Genomic DNA, 16,135 nt, shown 5'->3' on the forward strand with positions numbered 1-16,135 from the left:
AGATCATTCTCACACAGGTGAACCTCTTACCCATTTGGGGAATTGCCCCTTTTTTTGCCATAAAGGGGCAGGGGAGTGCTGGGAAAGACTAACCTATAGTCACAGGGACAGTCCTAGCAGGCATTTGTTGTGACTCAGAGAGGGGGAGCCCCACCCACAGGAGGATGACTCAACTGGCCCTGCCTTGCCTGCAGGCCTGGACCCATTCTCTGGTCTGGATGACTATTCCATCATCTACCAAATGAACTAGCAAACTGAGGACCTAGAAATGAAAATGCCACTGTGAAAGACTGGGCCACCTGGCCAGGTAGGCTTGAGGCAGGTGCTTATAGTCCTGGACGTGGAGGCACGCTCAGATTTCTAGACTTTGTAGTACTTCAACCCCTCCTGCTCTCCTATCCCCAATAGGATAAAGGAGACAAGTCCCAGTGACTGCTGTCTATCCTCACACCCAGGCTAAAACCACACAGCACCTTGTTAGTAGAATCTTTTTTATTCAGAAAAAAAATTTCCAACCACACACAAGAGGGGTATGGGTAGGGGGAGGTCTATAAGTCCAGCCCTGGCCCCCAGCCCATGTGGTTTTGGCAGCAATGAGGGGTGTGGGGTAATGGCCCAAAAAATAAAAATGGTATATGTGTGTGTATAGGAAGGAGAGGGGTGCAGAAGCAGTGTGGAGTGGTAGGGGGAAGGGAAAGACGAGGTCAGTACTGGGAACGCCGCAGGTGAGAGGCCATTTCATAACATTTCTTGTTGATCATACCGCCGTGGACACCTTCTTTGCCCATCAGCAGGACTAGCGCTGGAGGAAAGAGAGAGGAGGCTAGGACCCAGGTGTCACAATTCCACCCCCAGCCAGCTGTTCAGCAGCTGTCCAGCCCTGGGGTCTGTAACCCAACCTCATCTCTCCCAACCCCCTCCCAACACACACAGGCAGGCTGTCAGTCACCCTGAAACAATAGGGCTTTTCAAAAGGGGAAAATCAAGCTTGAAGACTGGAAGGGAACACACTAAAACTTAAGGGTCAAAGGCTCATATGGTTGACTCATGTTCAGGTTAAAAATGGCTGTGTATGAGCCCACCACCTCCAAGTTTTAACAAAAGGACTCAAAACATGAGAGCTAAGTGCTGGCTTATAACCAACAGTCTACCTCTTCCCAGATAATGAAATTTCTCATCTGAAAAGGCTCGAGGGAGTAAGGAACCTAAGAAGTAATGCAATTCAACTTTATATTCCAAGATGAGGAACTGAGACAGACTGGAGGGAGTACCAACGTCCCAAGAGTAGAAAGCTGGCCCAATCCTTCATACTGGGGAACCACACAGAGAAGAACCCAAAAGACTGACAAAAGGAGCTACATTAGGGATCTTGAAGCTAGAAAAAGGGTACGACTCAGAAACTCACTCTTGGCAGTCATGGTGACAGTGATATTGAAGGTGGGGGCTCCGCCGGTGCTCTTGGTACGAAGATCCATGGTAAATTCCCCATCCTGCAGCAGTGAGTCCCGAATCACAGAACATTTCTGGCCCCCAAGTGTCAGCCCATTCACGAAAAAACTTGACCGGTCTTTGCCAACCAAGACACCAACCTCAGCTGGCTGGAAGGGGAACCAAGCACTCATCAAGTTAGTACACCATGGTTCCCATCTTCTGCAAGGACCCACCTGCCTTCCACTTATCAGGGGAGCTAGAAACCGCCCTGGGGAAGAAAGGTGTGTGTGTTATGTGCTTTGGACACATCCATGAAATTTGAGAAATTCAGGACTGTTGCAAGTTTGTGCACAAAAAGATCAGGATCCTCAAATCCAGAGAATGACAACAGAAAAGGACGACATATTCTTCTGGAGACTTAGATCTCGTTTAAGAGGGACGGCAAACACAGGAAATAAAGAGCGCCAAAAGCTAATGTGGAGTGGAGTAGAATAGGGAGCCTTTGGATGCTCATAACTCTCCTTCAGGAAAAGCAGAAGCGAAGAGGGGAAGGGAGGGGGCGGGCAAAGCAGGAGAAGCAACTTTGCCCTTATTTGGTCAAAGGTTCTGAAGGAGTTGTTAGGGGCCCGGACGCCTGGGTCTCCAAGTAACCTAAAGTTTAGATTCAGGTATCTATGCCCCAAGATAAGGAAGTAGATTCCTGGGGGTTTTCGGGGAAAGTTGGAAAACTTTAGAAGGGGGCCCGGAGATAGATTGGGCACGCTAGCTCTCGGGTCTAGGTACCCCAGGGAATCTTTCTCCTCCCCCTTACACCCCAAATCCCCACATCCGGCCCCCTCCCGCCCGGAAATCCCCTTCCCCCCTTTTGAACTTCCGCTCCCCTCCCCACTTCCGGGCAGTGTGGACACGAGTGGTGGTGATGGAGACAGCAGTAGTCATTCCTTATTCCTTCACTTATACTATCCTAGAACTTCTCACAAAGTTCCCCGGCTTCAGGCCCCGCAGGATGGCGCGAAGGGAGGGCGAGAAGACTTCCGGGATTGGTCTCACAGGAATGTTGAGTCTACCGTACCCACTTGGGGGGGGGGGCGAGGGGACCTCGCCCTCTCTAACGGAGTTGGGAGGGGCGGGGAGCTCAGAGAGGACCGGTATGAGACCCAAACCACGCGACTTGGCTCCCTCCCGCATAGGGAGGAACAATGGTGGAAGGGACACGAGCTGGAGGCCGGAAGTAGAGTTGGGGGGTCCAGGGATCCTCAAGTCCCTTCTCAGTCACAATCCTTGGTAGAAACTACAGCGCGTGCCCGCCCCACCCTGGATGAGGCGGAAGTGGGCCGCCGCACCGGGCAGCGCACCCCTCCCCGCCCTGTGCCCCGGATGTAACGCCCCGTCGCGGAAAGCGGGGCGGAGGGCGGGATGGGAGCCACCGCCTGGGGCGTAGGAATTAGGGGGCAAGTGAGAGATCTGCCCATGTGCAGCCGCCGTTCGCGCTACTTCCAGGGCAAAGACCGGGTCACGCACAGCCTTTCACTGTCCTCCCTAGACCGCGCCCGCCCCCACCCAAGTCTCAGCCTCTGAGTCCAAGCCTGGCCGGACCCCCGGACCACGCAGGCCTCACAGTACCGTGATGTTGACGAAGGTTTTCCCGGGAACGGCGGCCCAGACGGAGGGCGAGTCCTTATAGCCCACGATGGCCGCGTCCTGACAGGTCCCGTCCGCCATGAGGTTGTCGATGTAGGCGTTCCACCCGGCCATGGCGCTGCTACTGGGGCTGCTCTCGGCGCTGCTGCTGGGGCTGCGGGCTGGGCTCGGGCTGGCGGGCGGGGGGAGGCGGAGAGCTTGGGGCACGCGCTGCCGTCCGGACCGTGGCTCTGCTAGCTGTGCAGCAGCCCTCGCACCGCCACTTCCTGCTCCTCCCCCCCTTCTAGATTTTTATTTGCAAAGGGAGGTAGGGGCGGGGCCTGCTCCCCATTCCCTCCTTATCCTCCCCCCGCTGCTCAGATACCTAACTTTGCAAATGCAATTTAAAAAATCCCTCCCCTTATTGCAGAATTTGCAGAGTTCAATGGAAAGCAATGTAAAAGAATGAAGGAGGTGGACTGGGGAAGGTTAGGGTTAGACTTGCTCTGCTTCGCACTGAATAGAAACCACACTTTTGGTATAGAGGAAGGAGTGAGCCGGCGGAAGGAAGGACAGTGAAAGGAGTAAGAATTGGCAAGCTGCAAATTTAGCAAATTAAAGAGGATTCGGGGAACTCAGGGTTAAACGGAACGACTCCCCCTTCCCCCACCTCTGCCGGAGGGAAGGAACGGCGGGCGGCGGCGCGTGCGCCCGCGCCTGCGCTGGGGCCAGGAGGGAGAGCGCGTGGGGCGGTTGGAGCCGGCGGCAGGCTTTGCGGGTGCGCGCCGGGGCGCGGCTGGCTGGACCGATTTGGAACCCCTGCGAAGGAAGGCGGCCGGGGACGTGTCTCCTGCCGGGCGGAAGGGGCGGGGGCGAGAGCAAGGCGTGCGCCGCTTCTCCACTCCTCGTTTTATTTAAGCAAGAAGGGAGCACAGAGGAATTTGACAAAATACGCCGACTGGAATCAGAATTGAAGGCATCCAATGGGGACACTTCTGTCGCCAGCATCGGCCCGGGCGGCACAAGTTGGATTCAGTGGAGCCCACCCCCACTCCAGGGGATTATCCCTAGCTGGATCAGCTCCAGCCCCAGGCCTCACCCCCACGTCCCTACCCCGCCCGTTCCCCAGCCAGCAGTTTGGGTCATCGGCCTTGCCCCTTGGCGCGTCTCTGAAGAGGTCACTGAGAGCGGGCGCCCGCGGGCTAGAAGGGCGGGCCTATTTTTTAAGGCGGAAGAATACTAAAGTTTCAAGATTGCAACTTTTTCAAAATGGGGAAAGTCCTTTCTGCTTTGGAACTGTTGGGTTTTTTTCTTTTTTAGTAAAACTTATGCGAAGAACTCGTATGCCCTTAAATCGCCCGCCGCCTAGAGGGAGGGGGGTGGGGCAGGACCTGGCGGAAGCTTAGGTGAGCTGGCCGCGCCCTAGCGGCCCCGGCCGCCAAGGGGCTGGGCAGCTTCCCGTCCCTCCGGGGACCGGTGTCTCCCGGGCGGAAAGGGGCTCGTTATCTCTCTGTCTCTCCCTCTCTCTCCCGCTCTCTCTTCCTCCCGAGCGGGATGTGGTTCCCTCACGGCCACTCCACACTCTTTAGGCACCCAACGCCCCCTGAGCCCGTGTTCCTCGACAGCCGCCAGGCTGAGTCACTGGTCCACTCGGGCGGGGCCTCATGCGGGCACGTGGCGGCGCTCCCCGCCCGCTTTCTTCTGACCTCTGGCCTACCGCACCCCCTACCCCAGGGTGGAAAAATCCCAGAGGGTAGAGGCCAGAGATAAGGGGGGGAGGGGCGAAATAGGGGGAAGAATCCTGGGCTGGGGGCTGGAAGACTTCGTGGGGACGGCAGGGCGGGGAGGGGAGCTGGGGAGAGGGCCACAGGGGTGAGTCACCGGGCGCAGGCCGCTCCAACGCCGGCCGCAGGTGCCTCCTAGTCGGGGGCGAAGAGCTGAGGCTGCCTGTGACTCTCACCCGCCGGCCGGCTGGCCCGCGCCTCGGCGTGCTCCCCTCTCCTGGCCGGGCTGCAGCAGAATTCGGGCAGACCCCACACTCCCTTCAGACCCACCAAGGCAGAGTTACCTATTGCAGAGACCCACGTCCCTGCAATGCTACTAGCGGACCGCGGGACTGGCCCCGGGCATTCTGACACAAAAGGCCGGCCCTCTCCTCCTATCCATTCATTTTTTTCACTGCTGATTCAACATCATTCATTTATGGGCTGGTACCGCGCCCTGAAGCGCCCGCAGTCGGTGGGGATAGGGGCTCCTGATTGACAGCCTCTACGCTGGACGATAAGTGCTGTCTTAGCTCTATCTGTAGGGAGCCGTGCCAACTCTGAGGGCCAGTCTAAATTCGTTTCCCTGCCCCCTCCCCTACCACACACCTCTTTTTGGCAGGGAGAAGGTAGGATGTGGTGGAGCCGGGAAAGGCCGCTATGAGGACTCTAAGAGGTGAGACCCTGTCGCCTTCTGAATGTGGGATTCAATTTTACATTTCAGAGCTTGCCCATAATCCCCGGCTCCTTCCCCCACTGAGAGCAGAGGCAGCCCCTGCCTGCCACGTGAGCTGAGCATGTGTGGATGTCAATCCTGCAGCCCCTCTTTCATGCCCCCTCCCCAGCCCTGCACAGCTCAGGTTACCCCTGACCTTTCCTAAATAGCACTAGTTCCTCTTTAACCTTTGCAAAAGAGGAATATAATCCTGGGGAGGGGAGAGACCCCCCCTATTCTGAAGCCTTTCCCCTAGGGTGGAATTGAAAGTAGGGACTTTTATTGGGGGGCAGAGAGAAAGGAGGAGTGGTCATTGACCTTTGGGACGGGGGCTTTAGGCTATAGTGGACAGTTGGCTGCCAACTGGGTGTGGAGGGGGAGGATGGAAAGGGAGAGAGGCGGGGCTGGCTGAGGATAAATGCTCAGCCTGAGAGGGGGTGAGCTGACACTGTCCCAGCTGCCACTTAGATTCGGAGCTCACCCCAAGCCCCCAGCGAAGACATCCCAGGTCTGGTGAACCTTGAAATCCCAGGGGATAGGAGTGATAAAGAGGGATGAGGGTGGTGCTGGCTTGGAGAAAATGGGGGAAATGTCAGGTTTTTTTCCCTCCTGGTACTGGGGGTGCTTAAGAAAGACCGGAGGGGTTTGAGCAAGCAGGATGGGAATACCCAAGGATAGTGAAATGAGGCTGAAAAGGGAGGCAGGCAGAGATGGATAGAGAAGTGGAGCTAGAGCTGGAGCCAGGTGGAGAATCTGGGGCCCCTGAGGATCTGAAGAAAGCTGAGGAGCAGGCAAAAGACAATCAGAAAAACAGGAGAGGATTTGAGGGCTAGGAAATCATGAAGAACAGATTGCTTGACTAGAAGGGTGGAGGGAGAAGGCAAAGATACAACTTTGCCGGAGATGGGTTTCAGAGAGTGGTGGAATTCCAGGAGTTACAGGGAGGCCCCTGGATTCTTAGGATGGGGGTGGAATAGGAGCTGTTCTGAGGGGGGGAGGGGGCTGCGCCTGCCTTTTTAGTCTGTGACCTTTTTGTGGGATATTTTTAGCTCCAGCACCTGCCTTCTTGGGGTGGGGAAGACTCTTAAAGGGCAAGGGATTTGGGGTTCCTTTAAGGAATCAACTGTCCACATTCAGGCCTCTTTGTCCTGCAGCCATGGCCATGCAGAAAATCTTTGCGCGGGAAATCCTGGACTCCAGGGGCAACCCCACTGTGGAGGTGGACTTGTACACGGCCAAGGGTAACACAGGCCCACTGCATTGATTTGCCTTGGAAAACCCTAACCCCGTCTAGCCTTTGTCCCACATCCTCACCTTTCTCTGCGATCCCCTTCCCCAGAGTTCTTCCCAGGCCTCCCTCTCCTAACCTGGTCCCCCTGTGGTGAAAAGTAGGAGCCTGTCTGCACTCCCTCCTGCCCCTAGTCTCAGGATACCGTGACCCTTTGGAGGTGGATGGGACTCTCTGTGACCTTCCAATCCTCCTGCCCCAGGCCGATTCCGAGCAGCTGTGCCCAGTGGAGCTTCCACAGGTATCTATGAAGCTCTGGAACTAAGAGATGGAGACAAATCTCGTTACCTGGGCAAAGGTGAGGAATAACCGACACTGGAGGAGCCTTTGTTGGGGTGGTTTTAGGACTTGGGCACACAATGTCTGCCTGGGGTAGAGGACTAAAACCCAAAGTTCTTGAGGAGCTGGGATCCACAGGAAGAGACCCAACTGAATTGGAGATCTGAACCTCCTCTGGCCTCTCTAGGGGTCCTGAAGGCTGTAGAACATATCAACAAGACTCTAGGCCCTGCTCTGCTGCAAAAGGCAAGTTGAAGGAGACTGTTCCCTTTAACTCCTTCCCCAGACCCTTGCCACCTCACCTTAAACTACAACTCTCATTCTCCCCCAAATACTTGCACTTCACCTTCCTCTGGCACATGCCCTGACTCTTGAGAAATCTGACATCTGCTCTTCCTCCTCCAACCTGCCCTTTCCAGAAACTAAGTGTTGTGGATCAAGAAAAAGTTGACAAATTTATGATTGAGCTGGATGGGACCGAGAATAAATGTGAGTGAAGGGCTAGGGTTAGAGAAAGGGATGAGATGTGGGAGGGGTAGGGGAAAGACCATGGGGCTGAGGTCTGGTTAGGATTATTTCTATCCCCCATATTTTGGGGCACACCATAGCTGGATGGACTTTATTCATTCCACAGGCATTTCCTGATGCCTGCCTTCTGCCAGGTCTGGGCTGGACTGTGGACACAGACCCTGGGGTGGAGGGTCCCAGAGCACCTCAGGCCACTGGGGAGAAAGCTGTTAAACAAACTCTTAATGCCCAGTGGTTTGGAGTTCTGGATTCTTCCTGGGGTGACCAGAAGGAACATTTAAGGAGATGACTCTAAACTCTGGGGGAGAAACTCTCACCTTTTTTTTGTGCTTGCTTTCTCCAGCCAAGTTTGGGGCCAATGCCATCCTGGGCGTGTCCCTGGCCGTGTGCAAGGCTGGAGCAGCTGAGAAGGGGGTCCCACTCTACCGACACATTGCAGATCTCGCTGGGAACCCGGATCTGGTCCTCCCAGTCCCTGTGAGTGCAGGTGCCCCCTTAGATCCCACGGTGAGAGAGTTGCCCCACCCATTGAGAAGTACATAAGCAGCCTCTGGAAGGTACACCTTCTAGAGCCAGCTTCAAAGAGATAGTTTTCTGAAATTGAACCTCTCCTGCTGCGGTCCCGGTCCCGCCTCTCCCTTTTTCACACAATACGAACATCCCCTTAAGCCTCTATGTTTCTTTCTCCTTGACATGACCTTTAACTGGTTCCTTCACATTCCAATCCTAGGCTCAATAACTCCAGCTTCTTATTCTGCTCTCTACCTCAACCTCCAGATCAGATTGAGAGTTTCTTCTTGGCAAGAATCTTAGCATTTCTTTGTATCTTTTTTTTTTTCATTTCTTTGTATCTTAATTTTTATTAAATCAAATTCTCTCTTTATGGAAACCCTTTGAATTTAATCTCAATAATAATGTTACCATTTATTGTTACTTAGTAGGCAGATTGTATAAGAGCCTGTGCTGTGGAGACAAACTGTTGGGTTCAAATCCTGGTTTTGCCAATTGCTGGTAGTGTGGTCTTAGGCATTATTTAACTTCTCTGTGCCTCTGTTTCCTCACTTGTAGAGTGGGGGATAATAATAGTACCTAGTTCAGAGTCGTTTTGAGAATGAAATGAGCTAACAGGATATATGTAAAATACTTAGAGCAGTGCCTGGCCTATAGTAAGTGCCATTATCAGTTTTAGATCATTTGTACCAGGCATATGCTAAGAACTTTACATCCAATTTCTCTAATTTTCAGCATAAGATCCTTCAGGGAAGCAGGTGGTGTCCCCATTATAGAAATGAGGAAAGAGGCTCTGAGGAGTAAATTACTCATCCTAGATCATTCAGCTAGTAAGTAGGGAAGCCAGGACTCTACTTTGACGCCCTCCCCCCCACCCAACCTGTCTTGATCCCTCACACCCTGGCCCAGGTCTGAACACCCTCTCTGCCTCTCAGGCCTTCAATGTGATCAATGGGGGCTCCCATGCTGGAAACAAGCTGGCCATGCAGGAGTTCATGATTCTGCCTGTGGGAGCCAGCTCCTTCAAGGAAGCCATGCGCATTGGCGCGGAGGTCTACCACCACCTCAAGGGGGTCATCAAGGCCAAGTATGGGAAGGATGCCACCAATGTGGGTGACGAGGGCGGCTTTGCACCCAACATCTTGGAGAACAATGAGGGTCAGTGTGAGCACTCTGAGGGGCAGAACCCCTGGATCCTCACAGAGGAAGGGGCTGTGGAGACAAGGTACACTGGAGCCTCAGGTCTTCTCTTTTCCCTCCTCTAGCCCTGGAGCTGCTAAAGACGGCCATCCAGGCAGCTGGCTACCCAGACAAGGTGGTGATTGGCATGGATGTGGCAGCGTCTGAGTTCTATCGCAGTGGGAAGTACGATCTTGACTTCAAGTCACCTGATGACCCTGCACGGCACATCACTGGGGAGAAACTGGGGGAGCTATATAAGAGCTTCATTAAGAATTATCCTGGTGAGACCCTCAGGTGTTCCAGTGCACCTGCCCAAGTACCCAGTAGCTGCCCAACACAATGACTTCAGAGTCTCCACTGCCACCAACTTGGTCCTTCCAATCCTTAGCACCATCACAATCCCCATCCAAACTCTTCTGACCTGTCGCCCCTTTGTAAGGCTCTCAGACCTTTAATGTGACTCTGCCTCCACTCCCTATCAGTGGTCTCCATCGAGGACCCCTTTGACCAGGATGACTGGGCCACTTGGACCTCATTCCTCTCGGGGGTGGACATCCAGATTGTGGGGGATGACCTCACAGTCACCAACCCCAAGAGAATTGCCCAGGCTGTTGAGAAGAAGGCCTGCAACTGCCTGCTGCTGAAAGTCAACCAGATCGGCTCAGTGACTGAATCCATCCAGGCGTGAGTGCTTCCTGGCTCTGGGGTGCACCATAGCCTCCCTCCACCCATTCTGTCCACTTCAGATGTCCTGCCCAGAAACTCCAGGTCTGCCTTTCCCCTGGCTCCTGACCCATCCCTACCCTCCTGATCTCAAGGCTTTGACTAACCCCTGGCCTGACCCCAAGAGCTTTGCCATTGTGACCTGCCATCCCCACCCCCACCCCATACCATTCTTCTCTCCCAGATACTGCCCTTCTTCCAACCAGCACCTCAGGAGCCCAAGTTCAAGATCAGGACTCTCCCTTTCTTTCTTTCCCAAAGAACTTAGTCAACCACCTTCCCGTAAAGCACCAACTCCTAAAAACAGAAAAGCCCCACCCAGGCCCTGGCTTTCCCACTGAGGTAGTCTCATTAGGCCTTATCAAGTGTCCTTTCTACTCAGTTGCAAACTGGCTCAGTCTAACGGCTGGGGAGTGATGGTGAGCCACCGCTCTGGGGAGACTGAGGATACATTTATTGCTGACCTCGTGGTGGGACTCTGCACAGGACAGGTACTTATGGCTCTCCTGCCGAGTGTCAGAGCAAGTTTTCTTGGGGTCCCTGACCCCCTGCCCCTGAGTTGAATCCCACCATAGGCTGTTCCCTCAGGGCCAGACCCAATCCCTCCTCTCCATCCTCATGCAAACTTTGGAATCCTTCTTCTCTTCTCAGATCAAGACTGGCGCCCCTTGCCGCTCAGAGCGCCTGGCCAAATACAACCAGCTCATGAGGTAGGTACAGGAGGTACAGTAGGCCTGGGCATGGGAAACGGACAGCTGTTGGTTTGGAAAGGCACAGCTCTGACTTGGTCTGCCTTCTAGGATTGAGGAGGCGCTCGGGGACAAGGCTGTCTTTGCTGGTCGCAAGTTCCGTAACCCAAAGGCCAAGTGAGAAGCTGGAGGCCTCAGGACCCCAGAGGACAGATCTAAGCCTTCAAGCCAAGCCATTATCTCTGAAATAAACACTGATGCCAGCCAAGACAGTGGGATGCTCTTTTGTGAGAGGGAGATGCTGGTGTCTGGGCTGGGTAAGACAGGAGGTAGGGCAGAAAAGGGAGAACAGATATATAACCTGCTGGGACAAAGAGGAAGTGAAGGGCTGGTCAGAGAGGAAGTTAAGCTGGATCCAGAACAAGAAAACTTCAGTTTGGATGGATGCTGGGGGAAGCAGGTGCCACATGTGAAATGAAGCTGGAGGCACGGACAGAACATGGAACCAGCTCCTAAAGAAGGCGGTACTTAGGGTCAGACATTACCATGAGGGGGAAGTTGGATCAGACCTGCCAATAAGTTGAAGTACATGGTCTTCAGAGTGTGCCGCAGTGTGGAGGATGAGAGTGAAAACCAGGGCAGCTACCATTTCTGTGGAGCTTGAAGATCTAGAACTGCTCTAAATATGTGACCTATATTGACCCGTACAATCTATGAAACAGTCTTATCAGATAGTTATTATTATCCCCATTTTACGGGTGAGGAAACTGAGGCACAAAAAAGTCAAATATGGGCCTTTTGAGCCATGCTTCTCTTGCTCAGTGCTCAGGCCCGCTTCTACTTCTGGAAGTGTACTTTCCTAATAAAACTTTTTTCTACTGTAAAAAAAAAAAAAGAAAAGAAAAGAAAGTCAAATACCTCGCCCAAGGAAACAGAGTTAGTAACTGACAGAGCCAGGATCCAAACCTAGACCATTTGGCTCTAGCGATTGTGCTCTTAATCCAGCCATCTATGGCCTACAAAAACAACAATTTTTATACTGCTCAAGTGAAAATCATCTCTCTTCCTCTCCAGGACCCACCTTTCCTTGTTCAAACAAACCAAGACATTGGGTCAAACAATGTTTATTGAATGTAAAGTAACCCCAGTCCCACAGGGAAGAAAGTTCCAAGGAGAACAGAGAATAATACAGATTAAATACCCACCTGTGCATTCACACTCACTTATACACACACATACACACACCACATTACATATCCAAGCTCTAACAGTGACAAATTGAACACCTGCTTTCTCCAGCCTGCATAATGGCTGTTAGGAGGTGGTTCAGAGGTGGGGCTCCAGGATGAGTTCTAATAGCAGCCTTTTCCCTCCCAGCCCCTTGCCCTGCCCCAGGGAGCTAGAGTGCCTAAGAGGTAGGTGGCAACTCTTCCCCGCTCTGCCGCAGACGCTTCTTGGCTCGGATCTCATTCATGGCCTCTTCAATGGAGCGTGTGTCCCTCTTGTTGGCCACAGGCACTGGGGGCAGAGGGAAGGGTGGGGAGGGATCCCTGTGCCTTAGCCTCCCCTCCTCTGCCCCCATTCAGTGCTCCTCTTCCCTGCCCCTCCATCCCCCACTGTGGCCTCACCACAGCCGTAGGTCTTGTTGGCCTGTAGCATGTGGGCTGCATCCTTGGCTGCCCCCTTGCCGATGAGGTGGCTATACTTGTCCTTGTAGTCGCTAGCGGGGCTCACCACCACGGGTCCCTGGTGAGCTGCCTCTTCCTCCTGCCGCTGGGCCAGCTCCTAGGGGTGCAAAGGTTGGGTACCAGTGCTCACAGGCCTGACCTCAACCCCTTTGAGGTGGTGGGCTGCAGGGTTCCCGAGACTGCCAGGCACTAACTCACCTTCAGCTTCCGTTTCTCCTCAGCCTTCTGGGGGTCCCACTCTTCACCACGACGGTAGGAGTCCAGCTCTTCATCTGAGGGTGCAAACTCCTAGGGAAGAAGGGATGTTGGGGGAAAGGTGTTTCTTCTCATTTCTCTCCCCCAAGGGGGTACAGGCTGAAAAGGTGAGAGTGGAGAACTCAGGCCTTTCACCTTCTTGAAGATCATGACATAGCGACACTCATCGTCTTCCCCGAAGGAGAAGGATGTCAGGCCAGCCACTTCTACCACATCATGTCTAGGAAGGGAGGGCAGAGGGGAAAGAATATGTTGAGCCATGAGGGAGCCTAGCACCCTCCTCTTGTGGATTCCCCCACTTGCACTTTCATGCCACCCTGACCACCCATTTCCTGCCTCTCCCAGCCCAAGATACTCACAGTATGCTCCTCTCTATCTTGTTCATGGGCTGAAACTTTTTCTTGATCTGCCCACTGTCCTGGATGAAATCTGACACCTCTTTCTCCATCTTGGGGGAGGGGATGGGAAGAAGATATGAGATGATGGCTCTGCCTTAATATCCCTCTCCCCAGCTGGGCCAACTGGCCTTTGCCTCCCCACACCTTTCCCAGCCTCTATGCCATTGGCTTCCAGGCTTCAACTCTCTTGACACATTTTGCAAAAATTGAGTTCTAATTCTAACTTATTGAAAGTGCTTCCTGAGGCTGCCTTTGATCTCTCCAGTTGTTCTCACCCTTTTACGAAACTCCACTTTCTGTTGTTTCTCTTGTTCCTGTAGTTTCTTCAGGCGGGCAGCCTGCTCTGAGGGTGAGAAATGGCAGCATGAGGCCAGAGGTGGAAGCATGGGTGGGGAGAGTTTATAAGACTTCAAAGGAGGTCTGGTGTCCACTGGGAGGCATCAGGCTGGGAAAGTAGGATTACTGTTTATTCACTAAGCATTTATCAATATTTACTCTATACCTGGCACTGTGCTAGGCCCTGGAATACAAAGATGATTCAGACATAGCTTTGCCCTTCAAGAGCTCATGACTTGGTGAGAGTAGCAAAGATTAAAATCATGTTTAACCTCCTTTCCCAACCTCACTAGGGAAACCAGCTAACCAACATTTATTTAATGATCACAATATACAAAGAAATATAAGGCACCTGGGAAAGTAAGAAGACCAGACTAAGCCCTGGCCTCAAAGAGTTTATCATCTCATTGTCGACATAGGAAAGGGGAAATTATTTAACTTCCTATATTTTATAACACCCTCCACTTCTCACTTCTATAGACAAGATGAAGCTGAAACATCTAATCTGACACCCTTCTCCTTTGGGAGTGTAGATATTCAAAGTGAACAGCAAAGGAACTCCTCACCTTTGGGTCTTAATGTCCCCTCTCCTCTCTTCTGCCATTTCAAATCCTTTATATTCTTAAGGCCCGCCCACTTCTTCCACAGGATCTAATCCCTCCAGCCGCACCTCTTCCTGTTTTCCTAATCACTCCATGCCTTTGCACATGATGTTCCTTCTGCTTGAAATGCTTTTCCTCCTCTTACAAACTTTGAGATACACCATGAGTCAGAGTTACTCACTTCTTCCTCTGAGGTCCATGCACATTTAGTTCAGACATCCACTATAGCATGTGCTGAGAACTAACGCAATGTAACTTATTTGTTTCCCCTACCAGACTATGAGCTCTTAGGAGGCAAGGACCCTGTTCATCTCCTATCTAGTTAACCTCTGTGGCCCTAGAGCCGGACAATTTAGGAGCTCTCACCTCTGACCTCGAGGACTATGACCATCACTGCATCCCATCGTAGCCACTGATTCTCTAACTGGTTTGTGTGTCTTCTATCTGAGGAGGTGGTTGGCATAAGATTATGGTTAAGAACACAGGCTTAAAAGTTACACCTGGATTTAAGACTCTGCAACCATGTGACTTTAGGCAAGTGACTAAACTCTGAACTTCAGCTTCCTAGTCTGTCAACTGCCGCTGGTGAACCCTACCTAGACGATCATGGTGAGCATGAAGTAATTCCAATTGCCATGCTCCCTCCTTCCTCAGAGCTTTCAAATGCACATCTCTGCCTATAACACTTACTCCCCCTCTCACTTACTGAATTATCTATTCTTCAGATCTCAGCTCCCTGCAGACTAGGTTAGGACCCCTAGGTAACCCTCGCATAACAATTATTTTTCTGAGCATTATCAAGTTGGGTATTAAAATTCTGTGTGATCGTTTCATCAATGCTCTACAGTGTGGGCTCCCTGGCCCCTAGCAACCGTTCTGTAGATAATGTATATTTCGATATTACGCAGCACTTGATGAGTACTTTGAAGGCATCTAGCCTGCCCTGGTACCCCTTGGGCGGGTAAGGAGCCGTTGCCCAAGATGGGGCTTGTCCATGGTCAAGGTCCGCAGGGTTAGAGGTTGGGGTCCTCCCAACCAAGACAGTCATTCTGTCACTCATTCACACGCTACAAGCCGAGCAACTTGGAAGAAGCCTGCACCACCTGGCGGCCGCGCCCTACGCCCTACCCCCGCAGGCGAACTAGAGCCCGCAGGCAGTGGAGTTACTCGAAGAACACAGGCGGGGAGACTGTAGCCAATCGAACCAGGTAGGAGCGTTCTCATCTCTGCAATCAACATCACGACCCGCCCGGGGCAGCTCGGGAATTTAAGAACACAGAGAAGAAAAGGGTTGAGAGGAGGCAGAAGGGACCGGGTTAAATCAAATAGGAGGGGCAGAAAGGCACTAAACGGACCCAGCAACCAATTAGAGGTGCAGAGGTGGGAAGGACCAGAGGAAGTCTAACAGGACTTAATAGGTAGACCTTTTGGTTGACGTAGCCAATAGAGGGGAAAGGATTGCGGATGGGCGTGCATTGGACCGAATCAGAATTGGGATGGGTTGTGGGACACACCAGCCAGGAGGTGGGAGGGGCCGAGCGGCCAAACACGCTCTCCCGCGGTCCGAAGGCGGGCCAAAGAACACCAAGGAGTTGGGTGGGGTAAGAGTCGCCCTACCAATCAGAGCACGCCAGCAGCGGACAGGCGGGCCTTTTGGCGAGTGAAAAACAAGGACTGCGGAAGCCAGGATAGCGAAAACGGCAAGAAGCTGGCGCTAGGCTTCAGAGAGCCAATCACCGTCCGCTACGAACAGCGGGCGGGTCGACAGCCCTTTTAGGGAATCTGGGGGTCTCTAAAGAGGCCTCTGAGGGGTCTCTCAAGGTTGAATAGGCGGCATCGTTCAAAGAGAGAAGAGTGCGGTCTTGAAAACCGAGTGAAGAAAGGCGGATGTGAATTTGGGTTCCTCACCTCGGGCCTTGCGCCGAGTCTCCTGGTCACCGAGGCTGGGTGGCTTCTCCATGGAGCTCAGGATGGAGCCCAGTAGGTCCGCCATCTTGGGAGTGACTGAAAGGGGGCGGTGCGTCTTAAAGGGAAGGGCGAAAAGCCTTTAAGGCCGGAAACGCGTCGGAGGCGGAAAACTGTGCACTCCGTCCCGCCTTGCCCAGCGCTCATCCCGTCCAGCGCGATT

General features: G+C 53.1%; 3 protein-coding genes across 9 annotated transcripts; 1 reads left to right on the top strand and 2 right to left on the bottom strand.

The window, feature by feature from the left end:
* Positions 1–474: 474 nt before the first annotated feature.
* Positions 475–3,870, bottom strand: PFN1 (profilin 1). The gene is made up of 3 exons (XM_011359729.1): positions 3,055–3,870; positions 1,406–1,598; positions 475–802 (listed from the first exon to the last, which is right to left on the bottom strand). Exons 1-3 carry the CDS (start codon positions 3,184–3,186, stop codon positions 705–707), a joined length of 423 nt encoding a protein of 140 aa, XP_011358031.1. The 5' UTR covers positions 3,187–3,870; the 3' UTR covers positions 475–704.
* Positions 3,780–10,996, top strand: ENO3 (enolase 3). 6 transcript variants are annotated; one of them, XM_011359724.2, is made up of 13 exons: positions 3,780–3,829; positions 5,437–5,490; positions 6,684–6,770; positions 7,020–7,115; positions 7,284–7,342; positions 7,516–7,585; positions 7,968–8,101; positions 9,070–9,292; positions 9,400–9,597; positions 9,799–10,000; positions 10,422–10,530; positions 10,691–10,749; positions 10,840–10,996. In XM_011359724.2, the coding sequence occupies exons 2-13, from the start codon at positions 5,475–5,477 to the stop codon at positions 10,907–10,909; spliced, it is 1,323 nt and encodes a 440-aa protein (XP_011358026.1). In that variant the 5' UTR covers positions 3,780–3,829; positions 5,437–5,474; the 3' UTR covers positions 10,910–10,996. The 6 variants fall into 6 exon arrangements, with proteins under 6 accessions (XP_011358026.1, XP_023386175.1, XP_023386176.1 ...); XM_023530407.1 differs by lacking the exon at positions 3,780–3,829 and adding an exon at positions 4,004–4,822; XM_023530408.1 differs by lacking the exon at positions 3,780–3,829 and adding an exon at positions 4,004–4,804.
* An 840-nt stretch (positions 10,997–11,836) lies between these two features.
* On the bottom strand, positions 11,837–16,118 carry SPAG7 (sperm associated antigen 7). Of its 2 annotated transcripts, XM_011359730.2 has the most exons (8): positions 15,916–16,118; positions 14,374–14,451; positions 13,345–13,412; positions 13,031–13,119; positions 12,807–12,891; positions 12,615–12,704; positions 12,357–12,513; positions 11,837–12,246 (listed from the first exon to the last, which is right to left on the bottom strand). In XM_011359730.2, exons 1-8 carry the CDS (start codon positions 15,998–16,000, stop codon positions 12,137–12,139), a joined length of 762 nt encoding a protein of 253 aa, XP_011358032.1. In that variant the 5' UTR covers positions 16,001–16,118; the 3' UTR covers positions 11,837–12,136. The 2 variants fall into 2 exon arrangements, with proteins under 2 accessions (XP_011358032.1, XP_011358033.1); XM_011359731.2 differs by lacking the exon at positions 14,374–14,451 and having other exon boundaries at positions 15,916–16,106.
* Between the last annotated feature and the right edge of the window lie 17 nt (positions 16,119–16,135).

This window comes from Pteropus vampyrus, unplaced genomic scaffold, assembly GCF_000151845.1.
Source record: "Pteropus vampyrus isolate Shadow unplaced genomic scaffold, Pvam_2.0 Scaffold50, whole genome shotgun sequence".
NCBI classification, from domain to species: domain Eukaryota; kingdom Metazoa; phylum Chordata; class Mammalia; order Chiroptera; family Pteropodidae; genus Pteropus; species Pteropus vampyrus.

Excerpts from the sequence above, each read along its gene's own strand:
- PFN1 (XM_011359729.1), bottom strand. The coding sequence starts at position 3,186 with ATGGCCGGGTGGAACGCCTACATCGACAACCTCATGGCGGACGGGACC. Across the intron at positions 1,599-3,054 it reads AAACCTTCGTCAACATCACG|CCAGCTGAGGTTGGTGTCTT; the intron begins GTACTGTGAGGC and ends TTCCCCTTCCAG. Across the intron at positions 803-1,405 it reads TGTCACCATGACTGCCAAGA|CGCTAGTCCTGCTGATGGGC; the intron begins GTGAGTTTCTGA and ends TCTTTCCTCCAG.
- ENO3 (XM_011359724.2), top strand. Across the intron at positions 7,116-7,283 it reads ATCTCGTTACCTGGGCAAAG|GGGTCCTGAAGGCTGTAGAA; the intron begins GTGAGGAATAAC and ends TGGCCTCTCTAG. Across the intron at positions 7,343-7,515 it reads GCCCTGCTCTGCTGCAAAAG|AAACTAAGTGTTGTGGATCA; the intron begins GCAAGTTGAAGG and ends TGCCCTTTCCAG.
- SPAG7 (XM_011359730.2), bottom strand. The coding sequence starts at position 16,000 with ATGGCGGACCTACTGGGCTCCATCCTGAGCTCCATGGAGAAGCCACCC. Across the intron at positions 14,452-15,915 it reads GACTCGGCGCAAGGCCCGAG|ATAGAAGACACACAAACCAG; the intron begins GTGAGGAACCCA and ends CCACCTCCTCAG. Across the intron at positions 12,705-12,806 it reads ATGTCATGATCTTCAAGAAG|GAGTTTGCACCCTCAGATGA; the intron begins GTGAAAGGCCTG and ends CTTCTTCCCTAG.